Below are 21,431 nucleotides of genomic sequence, written 5' to 3' on the forward strand. Positions count from 1 at the left end.
TACTTTGCAGCTGGTTAAACTCCAGTAGTGTTCCTGTTGCAACTCCTGTGAAAAGCAGTAATTAAAGATATAGACTACCATGGAAGCACAAAGAAAACCAAGCAAAGATGCAGCTAGCAATAGATTAGAAGGAGGAACAGCAGGGTTGTGCAAATTACAGTCTTCATATCAAGAAACAGGTGGTGGAGCCCTTGACATTAACCAGCTCTCTCCTTGCAAAGCTTTCACTAAATTATTTGGGCAGGAAACTGGGAGATTTTGGAATTGTCAAAGGATTATGGGAGGGAGAAAAGTTGGTACTGTAGGCATGTCATACCAGATTAGTATAATATTTTAAGCATTTGTAGTGAAAGGTTCTTTCAGTGAAAATCATTTAGAAGTCATGTGAATAGATAAATCCCAGTTGTGTGAAATCTGTTTATTCTGCTGTTTTACTGATGAGAACAAGATGGTTTACTGTTCAATTTGTGTTGAACTTCACATTGTTTTCAGTACAATAGAGGTCCATTATATCACTGCCATTAAATTGTTGTCCTGTAATTGACCTCAGCTGGCAATTTGCAGTAATGATGCAAAGCAGCTTTTATTTTTGGTGTTCTCACTTGTTCTGCACATTATTCATCCCAGCAAGTGAAACATATTCCGATTTACCATGCTGTCAGAAGAGTTGCTGTGACTTTTTTTTTCTATCACTGCTGATATGTGTGGCAGATGGTGGGCTGTGCAGGCAAGGCTGGGGGAAGAACTGCCACTGAAATTGCAGGCAAATAGCTTCAAACATAAATTACTTTCTAATTTAACTTCAGCTGTGAAAGACTGAATCATTTTGTCATTTAAGACCTTTAAAAAAAGGTTTCTCAGCAACATAAAATCAGTCTTCCCACCTTTAGCCAGCCTTTTTATATCTCTTTCAGAGAGGAGAAATTCTCAGACATACTTATTCCACTTACCATGTATCTTAAAGGTAACTATATCAATTTTACCAGCTTTTGTAGATACCCTGGCAACACAAAAGATATATTGCAGAAAGGTAGGTTTTTCTCCTTTTTTCATTAAGAAGATTTGACAGGTTTTTTTAATTGAATGGATCCTTAGCACAAACTAGATATACATTCATTTTTATGGGAATACACACAGAACACTGGACGAACTCAGCAGGTCAGGCAGCATCTATAGATAAGAGCAAATCGTCAATGTTTCAGGCTGAGACCCTTCTTCAGGATTCGCTCCATTTTGATGGTGTGCTCTGTATGCTGCTTTATTCTACCACTGGTTTAAACATGTTCTTTCATTATGTGCTTATTATTCTTTATTTCAGTATGTATTGGGAGCAGTTTACAAAATAAAATTATTCAACACTAATTTGAGCCTCAAAGATCAATGCCTTATATTGTATAAGTACTCATTAAAATGACCATTTTAATTGACTGAGATCCACTAGTGAAACAGAATACTTCAAGTACTGCATTATGAAGCATCCATATTTCATAAACAGAAAAAGGTTCATAACTTAAATCATTAGCCCATAATGTATATACTTTATTGAAGGAAAATTATATTGCATTAAAAGGATGGAGCCAAAGACAGATAACGAGTTCTTAGAATTACTAAGAAAATTCATGATCATAAATCATTATTCCAAATTCACTGTTCAGATTGTTTATTTATTTATTGAGATACAGCACAGAATAGGCCCTTCCAGTCCTTCATGCCGTGCCACCCAGCATCACCCAACTTAACCCTACCTAATCATAGGACAATTTACAATGACCAATTAACCTACAAGCCAGTACGTCTTTGGACTGTGAGAGGAAACAGGCGTACCCAGAGAAAACCTATGAATTCCATAGGAGGATGTACAGACCCCTTGCATATGACATCAGAATTGATCTCCGACAGCCTGAGCTCTAATATTGTCATGCTAACTGCTCCTTTGCTATGGTAACCAATGGTAGTTTAGTCACATGCAGAAGTTGCAAGTTTTCTTACAGTGCTAAAGAGCAGGATGAATTATACTTTTATATTCTGGAGTTGGTGAGATTGATGGTGAATCTTATTAACTAACTTCTATAATTAAAATAAATTTAGTCCTTCAGTCATTGAACACAATCATTGCTGATCAGCCACTTCAGTACTATGTTTATGCCTTTAACCCTCATCCCTCAACTTCTTTGGCATAAAAAGATCCTAACTACTCGAAAAAAAATCAACGGCTTGCCCTCCACAAGCTGTGGTGTAAAAGAATCCCATAGGATTCTCTCCACAGTGTGAAAGCATTTCTCCAGACCTCAGTGGCAAATGGCATACCCCCATGTGCTGAGTCAGTGATCCCCAGATCTCAGCTTTCTACCCATTGAGAACATCCTTCAGATTCAAATCTTTCTATTCCTACTGTATTATAGATTCAGCCTGAACTTGAATGGAGACAGAATTATGGCTCTCTAGTGTTACCAGTGGACAGAAAAGTTGATTTATAACAGACAAGGAATTCCAACTTTCATTAATTAAATTCAAGTTCAAGTTTAATTGTCATTCAATCATACACATGAATACAGCCTAACAAAACAGTGTTCCTCTGGGGCCAAGATGCAAAACACAGAACCAACATTCACACACTGCACAAAAAACATATGTAATTATGATAGCAAAAACATAGTTACAAAAATTATATAAAAACAATAATAATATTGCCCAAGCTTTTGAGTGTCATAGTCTGTGGATTGATGGTGCATGGATGTTGTCCTGGAGCCATGTTTCTGCAAGAACAGACTGCAGCAGTTCCTCATATCAGGCAGTATAGCTGCAGATGAACGCAGTCCAGCTTGTTTTCCATGGAGCGAATACTGGAAGACAGAACAGACGGGAGGGGCTAGCCTGCAACCCACCACTGAATTCAGTGGCACACAGCCAGCTCTGGTGTCTCCTTCCTCAACAGGCATCCCTGGGGCATGTTTGAGCCTAGCGACCACGAGGATGAATGAGGCCTGATTCGTACCTCAACCAAGGCCATGCAGCTCCCCCGGTGCCGGTCTTCCAGTGAACCAGCGAACTGGACTCACAGTATTCTACGTTACCAATGTACAACTGGGTCTTGTGATCACAACAAAAACATCCAAGACAATCACCCGTACTGTCTTCCGCACACCACCATTGATGCCTTTTTCCCTGGGTAGCTGAAGCTACAAGTCCAGCTTCGTTGCTATCCAGCAGCTCATCAGTGGGGTAGACTTGTGGTACTCGATTTTCTTGATAACCAGCGATTGTGTAAAAGATATAAATGACAAATAATCACATCTTGGTTTGGACCCAGAGAAGCCGCTGCGTCCGAGCGCGCCGCCATCTTCCTGGAATAGTTTGTCTATACTCAGTGGCCACTTTATTAGGTACACCTGCTTATTAATTCAAATATCAAATCAGCCAAACATGTGGAAGGAACTCAGTGTATAAAAGCATGCAGACATGGTTAAGAGGTTCAGACCAACATCAGAATGGGGAAGACATGTGATCTGAATAACTGACTGTGGAATGAATGCTGGTGCCAGACATGGTGGTTTGAGTACCTCAGAAACTGCTGACCTTTGGGGATTTTCACTCTCAACAGTCTCTAGATCTTACAGAGAGTGGTGCAAAAGTAAACACAAAACAGAAAAAAATGTTTAGTGAGTGGCAGTTCTGTAGGCAAAAAAGCCTTGCTAATGAAAAAGCTCAGAGGAGAATGACAACGCTGGTTCAAGCTGGTAAAAAGGCAACAGCAATTTAATAACTAAGCATCACAAGAATGGTGTGCAGAAGGGATCTCTGAATGCACAGCACCTCAAGCCTTGCAGTGAATGGGCTACAGGAATGGAAGACCACAGACATACTCTCAGCAGCCACTTTATTAGGTAGAGGGGTTACCTAATAACATGGCCACTAAGTATATGACAAGGTAAATGTGATAGTGGAAATACAAAATGAAATCATTTCCTATATAATACATTTCCAATCATCTTAGCAAATAGCACTGAGTAAACTCAGAGATTTTTAGAAGCATCTACAATTGAGGGTTTAACACATTTAAGATAACATGCTAGTGTTATTAATTTTTATTTTTTTATTATGGTCTGAGCTCTGTTGCTTCATTTGTGATTGTTTTTTTTTTTCCGAAATCTAAGCATGCAGTTATTTTGCAATAATTACGCATACTTTTGAATAATATTTCAAGAGGTAATGCTTGAGGGCCACTGTTACCATGGAACTGCTTAGTTACATTTTTGTATCAGGTTTCACTTGATGATGCAAATTGTGTCAAACACTGACAGTATAATGCATGAGCAGCTATCCTAGACTTGAGAATTTTCAGTTTTATATAAATTTATAAAAAATTATTTGACTAACCAGTCTTCTTTTAACTATGTCTTCTGAAATTAGCAGACAGAATTTCATAATATCTATTTTCCTGGAAATTTAATGCAACAGGTATTTTATAAATACATTCCAAACATTGTTATAAATATTATTCTTCCTTTACTCCTCCAAAAGAATGGATATGATCATTCTCTGTTCTTGCCCAATAGCTTTTTCCCTATTAATTCAAAGAGACTCAGATAATTGGCCTTTCTATGCATATCTCTGACCCCAAGTTCTTCAGGTCTGATTTGCAATGTGGCCTGATACTCCGAATACCTGAATGTGCTTTTTAGCTTCTTTAGATGTTGAAATCAAAATACCAAGCAATATTCCTCAGGCTTTCCTGCCAAACAAAAAAAAAGATAATTTAATTTAAATTACAAGCTCAAAATGACCTTGACTAGGACTTATTAATCTCTTAGAGTATTGGTATAAATTGGATCCATGCAAAGAGAGTAAAAACAAAGGCCAACTGGTTCCTCACCGCTCTCGTATCAAAACTTACCAAGGTGTCAAAATATCAGGACCTAAGTATGAGGTGCTACTTCCAACAGAAGCACAATGGAAGCACAACTACTTGCATTTCTATACCATTTTTACATCATAAATTGACAGAATGTTCTTCCCAGGAGTACTGGCAAATATGGTTAATTGGTTACATTACAAATTATTTTTAAATGAGGTGTTAAGAGTTTTTAGTTAAATCTTGGAAGCTCGGATCACCCATCAAAACATCTTAAAAAATGAACTCTTAATATTAATGCAAATCTATTCAGATGAAATGATATTCTTCAAAGACAAAGCTGTAATTTTATTCCATTAAGGGCATCATAAGTTTATAAATACTGTAAACAATATGACTAGAATAATAATCACATAATGAAGGAGAAGGAAAGAGAAATGATTGACTGGTAACTGATACTTTTACTTCATTAACGTGAAGATTGGTTATCCCCATTTTGATAGGAAATGTTGAAAGTAATATAAATACACTTTAATAGGGTTCAATTTCTAATCCCAAGTGTCTTTAAAAGTGGTGGTCATTCCTTATCTTGAGATGAACTGGAAACATTGAATGGTATTTAGTTATTTTGTTCATTGCATGCGGGCATTGATGACAAGATGATGCTTAATATGCTCCCCTTGTTAACATGAGGTGGCACTTCACCACTCATTTAATACTGTTATACAGGAAGTTGACCCAGGAACAATGTAAAACTCCCATTTTATGTGCAAACCAAATGTATTGTTTTGGGGGTAAAATATTATGCAATAAAATGAACATACAGATTAAAACCTTTTTCAATCCATTCATATAAATCAAAACATATTACGACAATCAGTGTGCCATTTCTTAACACAACCTGTAATCTGTTTAAGAATTAGGTGTATTTTTAATCCCTTGATAAGGAGATTCCATGCACAATCTTCGATTCTGGATGTGACAGTTTATCCAGATGATATGTCTTCAGTGGAATAACCTTTAGTGTGAAGTAAGCTTCATAATCTTCAATTGGGTCCTGCATTATGTGCTGAACACTCTTCTCAAAAAAAACCTGACAATTATGTGTTAAGTACCCATGCAATGTACATTGAGTACATAGTAACAGGAAATTATATCTGTCTTTGCATCTTTCTTTTCCCAAAACATTTGTTACTGCTTGCCATACCTCCACAGCCTTGTGCTATGTTAACATGACAAAATGAGAAAAAAAGGATAATGTAGTTATTATACCAATTAAATTAGAATTGAGCTAATCAAATTTGAAGTATTGATTCCCTCTGAACTGGGTTAATATGTTACAGAATACTGCAAATACAGTGTCAAATTCCAACTTCAGAACCATTAATTTTGATATCTGAAGGTACTGAAAACCAACAATAGTTTATTTATAATCTTATTTAGTACTTAACTACAAATTCTGGATCTAGAATTGTTTAAAAGATCATGGGTATGTGTTTTTTTTTGATTTTTTTTTACAAGCAATCTTCACAGAATGATTCTGTTTGTAAATATAGAACAAGATGATACATGGAAAATAAAAGATTTAATATAAATCTACCTCTAATACTGCATTCTCTGTCATTACCGGTTGTAAGAGTCATGAAATAACAGAATGAGACAAAACAGACTGAATCTCACCACTAGAATTCACCATAAAAACCCCATGTGAAACATAATCCTTACAAAATATCTGAATAGTCCCTTAGAGAATCAAAATCTCCTATGAAAAACATGGTGATGACTAAATTATTGGGCGCAGCATCATGTCAAATCAGTGTTTGGAATACACATAATTGTCTCTGTTTTAGATCACAATAGAATTATTTTTAATAAATAAACCTCTTTAAAGACACTTCTTTTAAACAGTAGAATCAGCCTTGTCCTGTTTGTCATTTGTAAATTTGTGTATTTTATTCCCCCCCCCCCCTCATATTTGTGTCTCTTGCACATTGTCTTTCGAGTTCATTGGCATCAATAATGGTTCATGCACAGAGCTGTGTAGTGAGTTAATTGTGTTTACTGTGGTAGTGTGGTTGAAAGGAGCTTTATACGAGTTATAATGGTTCATATACTCATGCTCTATCGTGGGCATGGTCAGGTGACTCTCCACAGCAGTACTTCCTGCGATGTCATCTTCCGCATTGATGATCTCGATGGTCCTGGTGGGAGCATGGTGATTCTGGTGGTGATGCTGTTTGCGCATTTTGTAAAAAATGATTAACATCACTGCTGCCATTAGTGTGATGGCAACAAAGCAACCAATAATAATCTTTGTAGTTTTCATCACCTCATCCAAGCCAGGTATGAGATTTTCTCCTGCATCTGTAATAGCAACAGTGATTGTCTTTTCTGTTGACTTTGTGCTCCGAGGAGTCAAGGAGGTCGTTACAAATGTTGTATCCCACTCGCTGAAAGGTGTAGGCCTAAATTTATCATCCGTCGTGTGCACCTGTACAGATGGCTCCATAGTCTCCACTGTAACAGTTGTAAAATAAGTGAAAGTGCTGTTTTCTGTAGCAGTCACATTCAGAGTGGCTGAAGCTGTTGTATTTCCTGCAGAGTTGCTCACCAGACATGTATACAATCCCGTGTCCTCCGCAGTCACATTTGTGAAATTTAACGTGCCATCGTTCAGCACAGAAATACGAACTTTATATGCTCCATGAGTCATAATTGTGCCATTGGGAGTAATCCAACTCACTGAGGTCATGGAGGTGGAGGCTCGACATTTCAACTCTGCAGCCATTCCCTCGGTCAGATTGAGATCGGTGGGAGCCTCTACAATTACTGGAGCATAGCAGTTGAATTTGTTCTGGTCCAGTTCTCCAATGTAATTCCCTTTTAAACTAGGGGGAGCGTGACAACGAGCGCAACATGTTGTGTTGGAGGGTACAATCTCCTTCAGCCACCAGCTCAGCCACAAGATATCGCAATTGCAGTTCCATGGGTTGTGATGCAAGTGGACCCGCTCTAGGTGATGAAGGGGTGTGAAGAGGTCATGAGGCAGCAGAGTCAGGTTATTGTGTGCCAAGTTAAGCTCTATTAGTGACTGAAGGTCATCGAAGGCATTCCTCTCAATCACCTGGATCTGAGCATGCATCATCCACAGCTTCTGCAGGTTAGTTAAACCCTGAAAGGAGCCTGGTCGGATTAACGAAAGCCGATTCCCTGATAGTTCCAGTTCCTCCAATTTTATCAGAGGCATGAGGTTTGGGATTTCCCGAAGATTACACATACCAAGGTTCAGATATCTTAGATTTGACAAACCTTCAAAGGCTCTGTCTGAGATATATTCAAGTCTTTTCAGCTCACCTAAATCTAATCTCCTTAGAGAAGGAATTCGACTGAAAGCATACGATTGTATACTTTCAATGGGATTATTCCTCAACCACAGCTCTTTCAGTTTGGATAGGTACTCAAAAGCTCCGCTGGGGATGGTGGAAAGGCGGTTGTCAAATAGCTCCAGAGTGTTGAGATTTGTCAGGCCATTGAAGGCTCCAACCTCAATCTGCCGGATGTGGTTCTTACTTAACTGTAGAATCTCCAGGTGCCTTAAATGCTTGAAGCTGTCAGCTTTGATTACTTGGACTCTGTTTTCTTGCAGGTTCAGGTAGCGTGTGTTAATGGAGATGCTATCCGGCACTTCTCTCAAGTTCCGTCGCGTACAGATCACTTTACTGAACTGGTTGCTACAGGAGCAGACGGAAGGGCAAGTCTGCGCTCGGACCAAACCAGCCACTACAAGGAGTTGTAGAGCCAACAGCAGCACAAATAAAGGGTCGAGTATCGCCCTGTTAAACTTTGGACCTATCATCATCTGCTGTGGATGCAATGTCATCTTGTTCAACATTCATAATTTATTGGATATTTGTTTTCTTGAGTTCAAGTTATTAGTGTAATCTGAAAAACAAAGAAAAAGATGGAATTAATGCTGTGAACAAGTGCATCATTAGACTATTCTGTAAGCTTGCCATATTGCTTTCCCTGTTCAATATTTTTCCTGCTCAGTACTTTAATACCTGTGATAATCCCCACTGGCACATGCTGGGTTGTCTTGAGGCCAGCTCATATTGACATTTGACCTAAGTGTATTTGCATATTGTAGATAAACTAACAAGGCTATCATACGTCCAAAAACATTCTTTAAATATTCTTGAATGAAAATTTGCCAAGAGACATCTGCCTTAAGCACACAGTGTAGTTGCACTTGTAGTACGCTACTTCCAAACTTTGGTTATATTGCCTTCAACGAAACTGAATTTTGGAAGCAAGTTACACCAAACACTCCTTGCATGTTTTGTACTTCCTTCACATATATGCATGCCCAGCACGTATGTCGAGAAACTTCTGTACCAGTAGCTACTTTTTCATTTTAAATTCCAATTTCAAACATGACATACACCGCTGAGAAGCACAGATTCAGAAATGATTTCTAACAGAGTTATTTAATGCATACCCACAACAGTTTCCAAAATTTAACAATCCTATAATTTCAAGGTACTTCAACTCAATTTGAAGTGTTTGAACTGCAAGTAAATTATGCAATACTGGAAGTGATATTATGTCAGTACTTGGACAAACATTCTCTTTATACAGTATGTATTGGCAGTTTCTGCTACTTTAAAAGAGAAATTCATCCACTGCAAATGTGTGGCTTTGTGAAAACAACAGATAAAGGAGTCCTTTATTTAAAATGATGTAACATGTGTACTGTATTAATGAAAAGTGCATTTTCTATGTTTTACTGGCACTAAGCATGTAAGACTTTAACAATAAGATTTCTATAGTAACAGATCTTTCAATGAGCAAACACTACTTCTAAAAACCTTACTAAAAGCTTTAACCATTGGCAAAGCCTTAACTCTACCACACAAGTTGTCAAAAAAAGGTGAGAGATATTTATAGTTTTTAAATATCTCGATCATTCACAGTAAATTAAAAGCAATTTCATTTGAACTCAAAATAAAAATTGATATGGTAATATGATTGATTTAACTACAATTTACCTGAAAATACTTCTGTACACAAAAACCTTAAGGTGAAACAACATAATACTTTAAAAAGACATCACCTTTGCATATCTGATCCATAGCCACTATGATGCTGACTCAGGAGTCAATAAAACTTCAGCAGGACGACACTTAGCTACCAAATAGGTTGTTGTAGTAAGCCTGGCACTTCTGCATTGAACCGTGTGTTCAAAGCCTAATGAAATGACAAACACTGGTGATTTTATTCAGAAAGGTCACCAATAGACAGTAAGATCTGGCCTGAAAGCTTAGTGTGTCATTTATTATCAGCATATAGAAATACTTCCCTTGGGCATTTTTTAATGATTTCAAAATATTTTACATTGTGAGGAAAATGCCTTTTAGTTGCATACATTAATGAATATGTGTTGAGGTGAATTTGAGTTAAGTTGGCAAGTAGAGGTATAAAGATAAATGTATCAGGTAATAGTGATATATTGCCAATGATACAAAACAATTTTTGTTTCAAAGAGATGTGCAAGTCACACCCTAGCTCTCTAACTCCTTTATGCTTATCCTTAGACTAGAAAAACTAGTTGGTTCATCTTAGAGAATCATCTCAAATGACATTTCAGTACAAAGCCATGTTGTCTTAAAAGTTCCCCAGAAACATCATACTTTTTGTAGACTTATTTTCAATGTTCTAAGAAATGTGTACGTCAGTTTACATTCTTAAAACATCTCATATTTCACACTAGAATACACTTGTGATGGCACAGAGTGTGACATATCACAAAGCAACTTAATGGAAGCAGATTGCACTACATATATAAATATTGAAGCACAGAGTAATATAATACATGAGGCAGACATTTGTTGTCCTTTATTACACATATTAACAGTGTAAAAATGTTATATTGGAACTCGAACTCCTAAACAAATGTCAAACAGTAAGAAAAAAAAACTTTGCATTGATTCTTTTATTCTTGTCTCTCTTCTAAATCTATATGTTTTATGTTTGTTTCGACACAGTTGAAGGAGCTCTATAATTCCTGGAACTATTACACTTTTACATGTATTTTGTTACACATTTTCATTTCCCAACTTTAGTCACTGCAATTAGATGTGCATCAGATTCACTGATCCAGCAGCAAACATTTTCCATAGATCTGGACCTAAAATTATATCTTTAGTTATATAAATTGTATATTTTTGGCTTACTTAAAATGTAAGTTTAAATCTCAGCTAACTGATTATATAATGGATCTTCTAATATCAGGTCTACTGATATGCGAATTAAATAATCGCAGCAGTATTGGTGCCTCATACTGACCACTATGTGATCGGTATTGAAATTTTTGAGTCCTTATTTCATTTTTTTTTACATATTTTTAATTGAATTTTCAAATAGGTTACAGAAGAAAAAAAAATTATCAACCCTTCCCCACTCCCCTTAACCCCTCCCCCCGACATATCCCTGTAGAAAAAAGAAAGAAAGAATGCCTGGATATCGGAAGATCCCCACATGTTCCGTGGAGTTCATAATAGCTTTAATATGTATATTTATTTCTTTCTCCAGATAACCAATAATTTTATCTTCAGAGCATCTATATATTTAATCCTATTTTTTGTAAATAAGGGCGCCAAATTTTCAGAAATATTTCATATTTATCTCTTAAATTATAAGTAATTTTTTCAAGTGGAATGCAGCTAAAAATTTCATTCTTCCAAAGATCTATACTTAAGTATGAATCCAATTTCCAAGTAATTGCTATAGCCTTTTTGGCTACTGCCAATGCAACTTTTATAAATTCTTTCTGATATTTATTCAATTTGGATTTCGATTTTATCCCTTCAATATCGCCTAGTAAGAATAACTTTGGATTATGTGGAAGTTGTTTTCCAATAATTTGTTCCAGTAAAACTCTTACATTTGTCCAAAAAGGCTGAATTTTAAAACAAGACAAAGTAGAGTGTAAAGAAGTACCAATTTCTTGATTACATCGAAAACATTGATCAGATAAATTTGAGTTTAATCTATTTATTTTTTGTGGTGTAATATGTATTTGATGTAAAAAGTTATATTGTACTAATGTTAGTCGAACATTTATTGTATTTGTCACACTGTCAAGACATAATCTTGACCAACTTGTTTAATCAATTTTAATATTCAAATCAGTTTCCCATTTTTGTCTTGACTTAATTGCCTGCTTTATGAATTCCTAGTTTAATTGCCTGTTTTTGAATCAAATTATATCAAATCATTTATGAATTAAAGTTTCTATTTCATTAGGTTTCAGCAATAACATTGTTTGACCCAGTTTATCTTTTAAATAAGCCCTTAATTGGAAATAACAAAAAAGAGTGCTATTTAATATTTTATATTTATTCTTTAATTGCTCAAATGACATTAACATACCTCCTTCAAAACAGTCTCCTATATATCTAATCTATTTGTGATTGATACAGTTCAGAATAAAAAAATTTAAAAGTTTCATTGATTTCTAAAGGTTTATAAGTAATTTTATTTACACTTGTTCTAATTGCATTTATCATTTTGGAAGCCTGGTCTGTTTTTAACTGCAAAGCAAGAATCTTGTGTGATCTTTCACCTAGTTCATAATATCTCTGTTTAGTTCTCATAATTGCTTTTTCTGTTCAGTGTGTCTGAAGTGTATTATATTGCAACTTCTTGTTAACAAGTTGTCTTCGTTTTTCTTCTGTCATATATCTTTGAGATTCTTTTTCTAATTTTGTAATCTTTTTTTCCAATTGATCTATTTCTACCATATATTCCTTCTTAATTTTAGAAGTATAACTTATTATCTGGCCTCTCAATTATGCCTTCATTGCTTCCCGTAACTTAAATTTATCATCAACTGAATGTGCGTTTGTATCTAAAAAAAAACTGAACCTGTTTTTTTCATAAAATCACAAAAATCTTGACGTTTTAATAATATTGAATTAAATCTCCATCTGTAAATCGATTCCTCCTTATGCATCATTATCATTGTCATTATCAAGGGGGAATGATCTGACAATATTCTTGCTTTATATTCCATATTTTTCATTGTCTTGAATATTCGCTAATAGTAGGAAAAAATCTATCCTTGAACAAGTTTTATGTCTATTTGAATAAAATGAATAATCTCTTTCTCTTGCATTAATTCTTCTCCATATATCAATCAAATTTAAATCTTTCATCAATGATAAAGTTAATTTTGCTACTTTTAGTTTTGTAACAACCTTTGTTGACCTATCTAAAACTGGGTCTAGACAAAAGTTAGTCTCCACCTATTAATATTTTATCGTGTGCATCTGCCAAATTCAAAAAAGCCTCTTGTATAAACTTTACATCGTTTTCATTTGGTGCATAAACATTCATAAGAGTCCATAGTTCTGAAAAGATTTGACAATGTATAATTATATATCTTTCTGCAGAATTAATTAACACATTTTGTATTTCAATTGGCAAAGTTTTGTTGACCAAAATTGCAACTCCCCTCGCTTTTGAATTAAATGAAGCTGCTATAATATTTCTGACCCAATCACTCTTTAATTTCTGATGTTCTATCTCTGTTAAATGTGTTTCTTGTATAAAAGCATATCTATTTTCATTTTCTTAATGTATGTTAAAATTTTTTTTCTTTTCACTGGTCCATTAAGCCCATTAACATTAAAACTTAAAAAATTCAGTAAATTAGTCATTATTTTTAATGGGGTTACTCCAGTCTATAATAATACATAATATTTCGACTCTCATAGTACCTTGGGGAATTATTTTAAAATTCTCCATGTTGCTATGTGTCTCCCCTCCGATCATCCAGGCAAAGAAAGAAAGATAAAAGAAAAATAGATTATAAAGAAAAAAAAACAAAAAAAAAACCCTGCTAATGTTGTGAATGAAAAAAAAAACACAACATTACCCCCCTCCATTATGCGGGTCATGGCAAACACCATGATTACACACGTGAATCCCGTAGTGATTGATGCAAAGATCCCCCAGCTCCCCCGTAACATGGAAAAAGTATATATAAGAGAAGAAAAAAATATTATCACTACTCTCGATGAATATTTCTCAAATTTTTACCTTTCTCCCCCTGTATCATATAATTAAAAATATATTTAAATATTTTTCTGTCTTTATGTCCATCAACTCACTTCAGTGTCCCCGTCTTAATCTTTAATCTGTTTCACTTTTAAATCTTTACTGTGACTAGCAAATATTTGGGAGTTCTTGTGCAAACTCCTCTGCATCCCGATGATCAGTAAGAAAATCTTTTTCCATCATCCAAAAAAACTATCAGTGTTGCCGGGTGGTGCAATATAAATTTATAACCCTTTTCCCATAAAACTTTTTTCACTGGGTTAAATTCCTTCTTTCTCTTAAAAAGGTCATAACTTATATCAGGGTAGAAAAGAACTGCTTTCCCTTCTATCATCAATGCCCCGTTTCTCTTTCTGGCACATTGGGCAGTCGCCTTCAGGATCTTTTCTTTATCTTGATATCTTAAGCATTTTATCAAGATTGGTCATGGGTTTTGATCAGTTTGAGGTTTTGGTCTTAAGGCTCTCTGGACCCTTTCGATTTCAATCAACTGGGTTCCCTCTTCCATTTCCAAATTTTCCGGGATCCATTTTTGAAAAAAAATTTATTGGATTCTACCTCTATTCCTTCTTTAAGACCAACAATTTTAATATTTTTTCGTCTACTAAAATTTTCAAGCACGTCTATTTTTTCCAACAGTCGTTTTCTTTCTGATGTCCAGGCAAGAATATTATCTTCCATTTTATTCACTATCAATAGTGTCTCCCATTATTTCTTCCAGATTTTTAACTTTCTTGTCCATTTTCTCCTGTTTTTTCACCATTTTATCAAACATAGTCTTCATATTTTTAATAACATTTTATTATTTTTAATGTTTTTAATTCTTTTAATTCATGCATTATTTGCACCAAAGCTTCTCTTATGTCTCCAGAATATCTTCCACTTCCAACCTCTTCCTGTTATTCTTCTTTTACCTCTTCATCTTAATCTTCATCTGTATGTTCCAGAGAATTCAAATCCTCCTCAGGTTCATTTTCACTTCCGCTTCCAATTGTAGCTGGGATTTGTAGTTCAAATTGCTCATGTTTGTGCATGCCCTTTCCTGCGGGCACGCGCAGTTCCTGTTGTTCCTTCTTGGAGACTGTTGATGTTTCCGCCGATTTCTGTTCTGTATCGCCGGAGGTAAGATGCACTTGAGTCCGAGGCTCCTTCATGGTGGCCGGCCCAGCCTGTACTGTCTTCAAAGTAGAAGTTTTCTTCTGTGTCTGTTTAGGAGGCATAGCTAAGGAAAATCCTGAGTAGTTTAGACATGGTTTTTAGAAAATATTTACTTACTTTTCTTCACTTAAACATTAATTTATTAGTTTTTTTTTTACGGGAGAACTGGATTTCCACGTCTCGATCCTATGTCATCACATGACGTCCCACATATTTTTTTAAAAGGTACAATATTGCTAATTTTTGAAGCGTTTTGAAAGTTGTGTCTCTTTGCTGAACTAATTTTATCAGGTGGACACAGTCGACATTTACAGTTTGTGGGAATATTAATATCTACCATTAATAAATGTACAATAGTCAATTATCATTTCAGTGCGGGCACAGAAGATTCACCTTTACCCAGAGTGGTTAAAATGCACAAAATTCTCTCTCTTGAAGCAAATGAACGCAAATGGTTTTGATGCCTTTAAGGGAGTGCTGGATAAATTTATGATGGTGAATTAATATGCAAAGTAGATTAGATGAATCTGGTAGAAAGGACATACATATAGAACATAACCAACAGCATTGAGGAATTGAGCTGAATTGCCTTTTGCTATGTTGTAACTTCAGTATAATTTTTTATGGTACTGGCGTTCTGCAGTGTTTCACAGAAGTCACCATCATTGAAATGTAGTAGTTTATATGGTGTGGCTGCATGTACTCGGTGATGGGGAAGACATTAAAATTGCAGCTTGTTTTACTGAACAGTGACAGGAAAAGCACCAATTGCCTTGTGTACATTTGGCTGGATTCATATCACTGTAACTTTAATTTAATGGAAGGTTTAATTTTAAATAAACCTGCTACTAATAGGTATGTATAATTCAATAGTTTGAACAACCAAAATTACAGTTTACATAATCTGAAGACAACTGCAAAATAAGACCATAAGATCAACTATTGAACTAACAGAATATAAGAGTGGGGAGGTCAATGTATATACTGCATTTTAAAAAAGAACAAATTGATGGAAGAACTCAGCAGGTCTTGAGGGAAGGCAAAGGAATGGTTGAACATTTGGATCAAGACCCTGCACTAGAACTGCTGCAGATGCTGCTTTATTTGCTGAGTTTTTTCAGCTGTATTCTTTTATCTACAGATTCCAGGATCTGGAGTATCTTGTGTTTCCAGGTTACGGTCCATTCATTTGTTATGTACTGTGTCATATGACATGGGTGATCCTGTTCTTTCCATGACCATTCTTGGCAAGTTTTTCTACAGAAGTGGTTGCCATTGCCTTCTTCTAGGTTATGGCATAAATTTAAAAAAACATAATTAATCCAGAACTGGAGTACAATCACTCAAATAAAGGAAGGATATGATTGCATCAGAAAGGATACACAGAAGATTCACCCAGGTGTTGCCAGGGATGCAGTACCTCAGTTTTGAGGAATACTGCGACAGGTTGGGAGTGAAAAAGAATAAGAGTAGGGAGGTGGAGGTAACAGATTAATGTATAGAGTGTAAATGTAATTCTCCATTGTAGAGGTATGTAAAATTAGAAAGCATTGTATCAAAGTGTAGGAGATTCAAGGAGGACTTTGAGAACAACGTTTTGTCCCACCCAGTGGATGGTTGGCATTTGGAATACATTGTGTAAGGGAGTGGTGGAGATGGTGATTCTCACCATTCTTTTAAGAAGCACCTCGACAAGGATCGAAATTGCCAAGACATAGAAGTCAATGGGACAAAGTTCTGGAAAGTAGGATGAGAATAGATGAGCACTCAATGGTCAGCAAGCACATAGTGGGCTCAAAAGCATGACTCTGTACAGTGATGAAAGGACACAATGCAATTACCATCTTGGGGCACCATTAATCAGTGGACAAGCACTTAGTACTATGGCTACTACAGCAGATCAGTGTTTTCTGATGTAACTGTCATAACTTCCTCATCTCCAGGCATCTCAAAGCCATTCTGTCATTGACTAGGAGTGTAATGGAATGCTCTCTACTTGCTTAGGTGAATGTAGATCTGTCAACACAAGAAATTCTATGGAATTTCAATTGGACACTTTGTGTAATACCTTTGGGAAAAAATTTTTCGTAAATTATATCATTTGTATGTTGTAATTTATCTTAGCACACAATTTTCCTAGCAGAGTTTGTACATATTGTTTTTGTATGAGTATTCTGAATAACCATTCGCTATCAAATAATTAGGCTTTTATTGAATGTAATGGTCATAAAATAAAATCAAATGTTGTTTTTATGGTGAGGTGTTACACAGGATAAAATCTCACAGTTAGGGAGAAAGTATTTTTGGCAAGGATAACAGCAAGAAATTAAAATCAGTTTTTTCTGCCTGATTAGATCAAAATATTTGCTGATATGAAACATATTCCACCAGAAATCCTGGAAGGTTACTAGGTTAAAGTGCAGATTTTCACTGAAACTGTCTTTTCATTGAACTCCCAATTCTTCATATTGCAGGCTGGTAACTAACATATGTGTTCTATGGTACATCAGCTTTAAATAAAAACAAATCTGGTGGAGCAAGAAACAATCTATAAGATATCAATTCATCTACTGATCCAAGTATCAAGTTGGAATCTGAGAAGAAAGTTTATATGAACATCGGTAAAAGTTGCAAAACTATTATCATAAGAATATTAATTTCCTTTCCAGAGCTGAGTAAGTCAGTCAAGCTTCTCTTCGAACTTCCAAAGGACGTTCACATAATATCTAAATCATAGTTAGTAATTAGTACACTCATATTATAAAGTTTATTGTCTTTGAGAAGGATCTGCTTATATCTACAAAGTGTTCAGATATATTGGTAACCCATTTTCTTCAGAGTCTCAGTTGTTCAATAAATTTTTGTTTGGCAATCTTTTGAGATGAAGAATGAATGTTTACCTAATGTTCAGATAGTTTTGAGGTGACTAATAAGATGAGGATTAGAATTAGATTTATAATCACTGACCTGTCATGAAATTTGTTTTTTTAGCAGTAGTACACAAAAATTATATTAAGTTGCAAATAAAAATAGATAAATAATGATGTAGTGTTCATTAACTGTTCAGAAATCTGATGGCAGAAGGAAAGAAATTGTTTTCTAAAACATTGAGTGTGGGTCTTCAGGCTCCTGTACCTTTATTCTGATGGTAATAATGAGAAGGGGGCAAGTCTTGGGTGATGAGTGTCTTTAATGATGAATACTGCCTTTTGAAGATGTATTCAATGGTCGGGAGATTTGTGTCTGTGAGGGGCTGGTTGAGTCTATAACCCTCTGCACCAGTCTTGACACTATGTATTGGAGTGACCAGTCAGAATGCTTTCCACAGTGCATCTGTAAAAATTTCTGAAGACCTTGATGTGTTATGAATGTACCACAGCTCTGAGGGGCCAAAGGGTGCGGGGTAGCCCCCTCCTTTGTGAGAATCGCAAGATCACTATTAAGTCCATTCAGGAGACCCAGGAAATGGAGAGAGAGAGACGTGCCGAATACCTCGTTCCACCACGACGCGAAATAATGTGACATTGGCCATTGTCTCCTGGAGACCACGTTTGTGGATTGGGGACTAAGCTACGTGCAAGCCCTCGGGCAAAGTGGGCTGGTTGAGAGAGAGATTGCATCATCCCAACCTGACTGACATCTGAGACCCCACTAGGAAGTATAAAAGAGGTCTGGGTGGGAACACCCCCTTCAGACGCACCAGAAGAAACGCTAACGATCCCGTAGTAGCGGGAAGCCATTTGAAGGAAGTCACGTGCATTTGATTCCGTTGCTGGAATCGGTGACTGGAACCACGGAAACCAGCTTTTAGCTAACAACGGGGAAGCCCGCTCCCCTGACCCAACGGATTCTCTTCATAAAAGATCCGAGCAAGTTTCTTTTCTCACCAATCTCTCTCTCTCTCTCTCTCTCTCTCTCTCTCTCTCTCTCTCTCTCTCTCTCTCTCTCTCCCTCTCTCTCTCTCTCTCTCTCTCTCTCTCTCTCTCTCTCTCCAACAAGTGAAAACCCAGCGGTCCCCACCAAAAGGCTGAAGCCTGCCGGAACTGAGTGACTTTTGTATTTCCATCGGACAATATATTATCCCCGAGACAAACGATCGAGCAGTTTCTTATTGATGGTCATTATTAGACCCGCGCTTTTAGATTGAGTAGTGACAACGTCTATTATCTGAATGTTTGTATTAATCATATTTTTGTGCCCCTTCATAAATAAAGACTTTTAAAAAATTGTACCATCAGACTTCAACGGACCTCTCTATCTTTGCTGGTAAGTGATCCAGTTACGGGATTTTGTAACATCATCGTAACACATGACATAACTAATCTTCTCAAATTCCGAATGAAGTATAGCCACTAGTATGCCTTCTTCATGATTCAATGTGGGTTCTGCAGACTATCCTACAACGGGACATGAGGTTCTCGATGAGACTGCTGGAAGGGTAGTATGTGAGATGGTGTGTTCTTTCCTCTGTCTACACAGAGCTCCTGATGCATGCATTTCAAGTTCCCTGAACCATTCTGAATGCTCCTTCTACATTCTGAGTGCTCATGAGTGCCAGGACTTTTTAAATGTCTGTGGGGATAGTGTGTTCTTTCAAGAAGCTTTTGGACACAACCTTAAATGCTTACCTTTATTCATCTGGTAATTTCTTCCTGCATCACAACTTGAAATAGCGTGTCTGTTTCACAAGGCCGTTGTTAGGCACAGGAATTAACCTGCCCAACAGACTTGTCTAAGAATAATTCTTTGAATCATATTTATGATCACTTGTATGATGTGAAATGTTTTGTTTTGCAGCAGCCAAACACACAAAATTACTATAAATTACTAAAATAAATAACTGTGCAAAAAGAAAGGCATAAGGAGATAGTGTTTGTGGGCTCATGGCGTTTTCAGAAATCTGATGGAGGAAAAGAAGCTATTCCTAATCAGTGACTGCAAGTCTTCAGGCTCCTGTACCTCTGCCCTGATGGATGTAATGAGGTGAGTGCATGTGTTTGATGTGTTCTTAGTGATGGATGCAGCCTCCCTCAGGCACCGATTCTTGAAGATGTCCTCAGTGATGCTGGAGCTGGCTGAGTCTACAATCCGTGCCGCCTCATGCCATCCTGTGCATTGGAGGCTACAATACATTAATCAGATTACTCCTCACTGTATATCTCTAGAAATTTGTAAGAGGCCTTTGATGACATATCAAATCTTATCAAACTCCCAACTACAAAGAACCATTGGCAAGCCTTCATTGTGATTGCATCAGTGTGTTGGGCCCTGGGTAGACTCTTGAGATATTGATGCCCAGGAACTTGAAGCTGTCTACTCTTAACATCACTGACTGGTAGGCCTTAATACTATGGAGCTTGGCCTGGAATAGGGCACCAAATTGAAGTTACATATACATATAATGAATTTAGAGTACAGATTCATAAAGTCATAGAATACTACAACATAGGAACAGGCCCTTTGGCCCATCTAGTTTGTGCCAACCCAGTAATCTGCTTATTCCCAATGACCTGCACCGGGACCATAGCACTCCATCCCCTCCTATCCGTGTATCTACACAAACTTCTCTTAGATGTTGAAATTGACCCTGCATCCACTACTTGTGCTAGCAGCTTGTTTCACACTCTCAACACCCTGAGTAAAGAGGTTCCCCCTTATGTTCCCCTTAAAGATTTCACTTTTTAACCTTAACCCATGATCTCTGTTTAGTTTCAACCAGCCTCAGTGGAAAACACCTGCTTGTATTTACCCTGTCTATATCCCTCATACTTTTATATACCTCTGTCAGGTTTCCCACCAGTCTGCTATGTTCTAGGGAATAAAGTCCTAACCTATTCAGTCTTTCCCTATACTCAGGTCCTCACGTCTCGGCAACATCCTTGTAATTTTTTTCTGTACTCTTTCAATCTTATTTACATTTTTCCTTAGGTAAGTGACCAAAACTGGACAAAATACTCCAAATTAGCCCTCACCATCGTCTTACAGAATTTCAGGAGTTGTGATGTTATGAAGCCAATGTGCCAAAAGTTTTCTCTATGAATCTATATACCTGTGCTGCCATTTTCAAGGAATTTTGGATCTGTATTCCCAGATCCATTTACACCACCACACTCCTCAGTGCTCTACTGCTCACTGTACAAGACGTACCTTGGTTTGTCCTCCCAAAGAGCAACAGCTCACACTTGTCCGCATTAATGTCCATCTGCCCATTTTTCCAGCTGGCCTAGAATCTGCTGCAAACCATGATAGTTTTCCTCACTGTCCACTACACCCCTAGTCTCGGCGTCGTCCACAACCTTGC

At 36.6% G+C, this 21,431-nt stretch overlaps 1 protein-coding gene across 8 annotated transcripts in view; it reads right to left on the minus strand.

Moving 5' to 3' along the window:
* Positions 1-6,810: 6,810 nt before the first annotated feature.
* The window catches only part of lrrc4ca (leucine rich repeat containing 4C, genome duplicate a), a 1,033,148-nt gene continuing 1,018,527 nt past the window's right edge, over positions 6,811-21,431 (minus strand). For 7 of the 8 annotated variants that reach the window (XM_059975961.1, XM_059975964.1, XM_059975963.1 and 4 more), the window contains one exon: positions 6,811-8,794. In XM_059975961.1, the coding sequence (XP_059831944.1) occupies positions 6,822-8,744 (1,923 nt within the window). In that variant the 5' untranslated portion in view covers positions 8,745-8,794 and the 3' untranslated portion in view covers positions 6,811-6,821. Of the gene's footprint in view, positions 8,795-14,886; positions 15,063-21,431 lie in introns of those variants that run through there. The other variant, XM_059975966.1, reaches the window with a different exon arrangement.

The sequence above is a fragment of the Hypanus sabinus genome, chromosome 7 (genome assembly GCF_030144855.1).
Source record: "Hypanus sabinus isolate sHypSab1 chromosome 7, sHypSab1.hap1, whole genome shotgun sequence".
Lineage (NCBI taxonomy): Eukaryota > Metazoa > Chordata > Chondrichthyes > Myliobatiformes > Dasyatidae > Hypanus > Hypanus sabinus.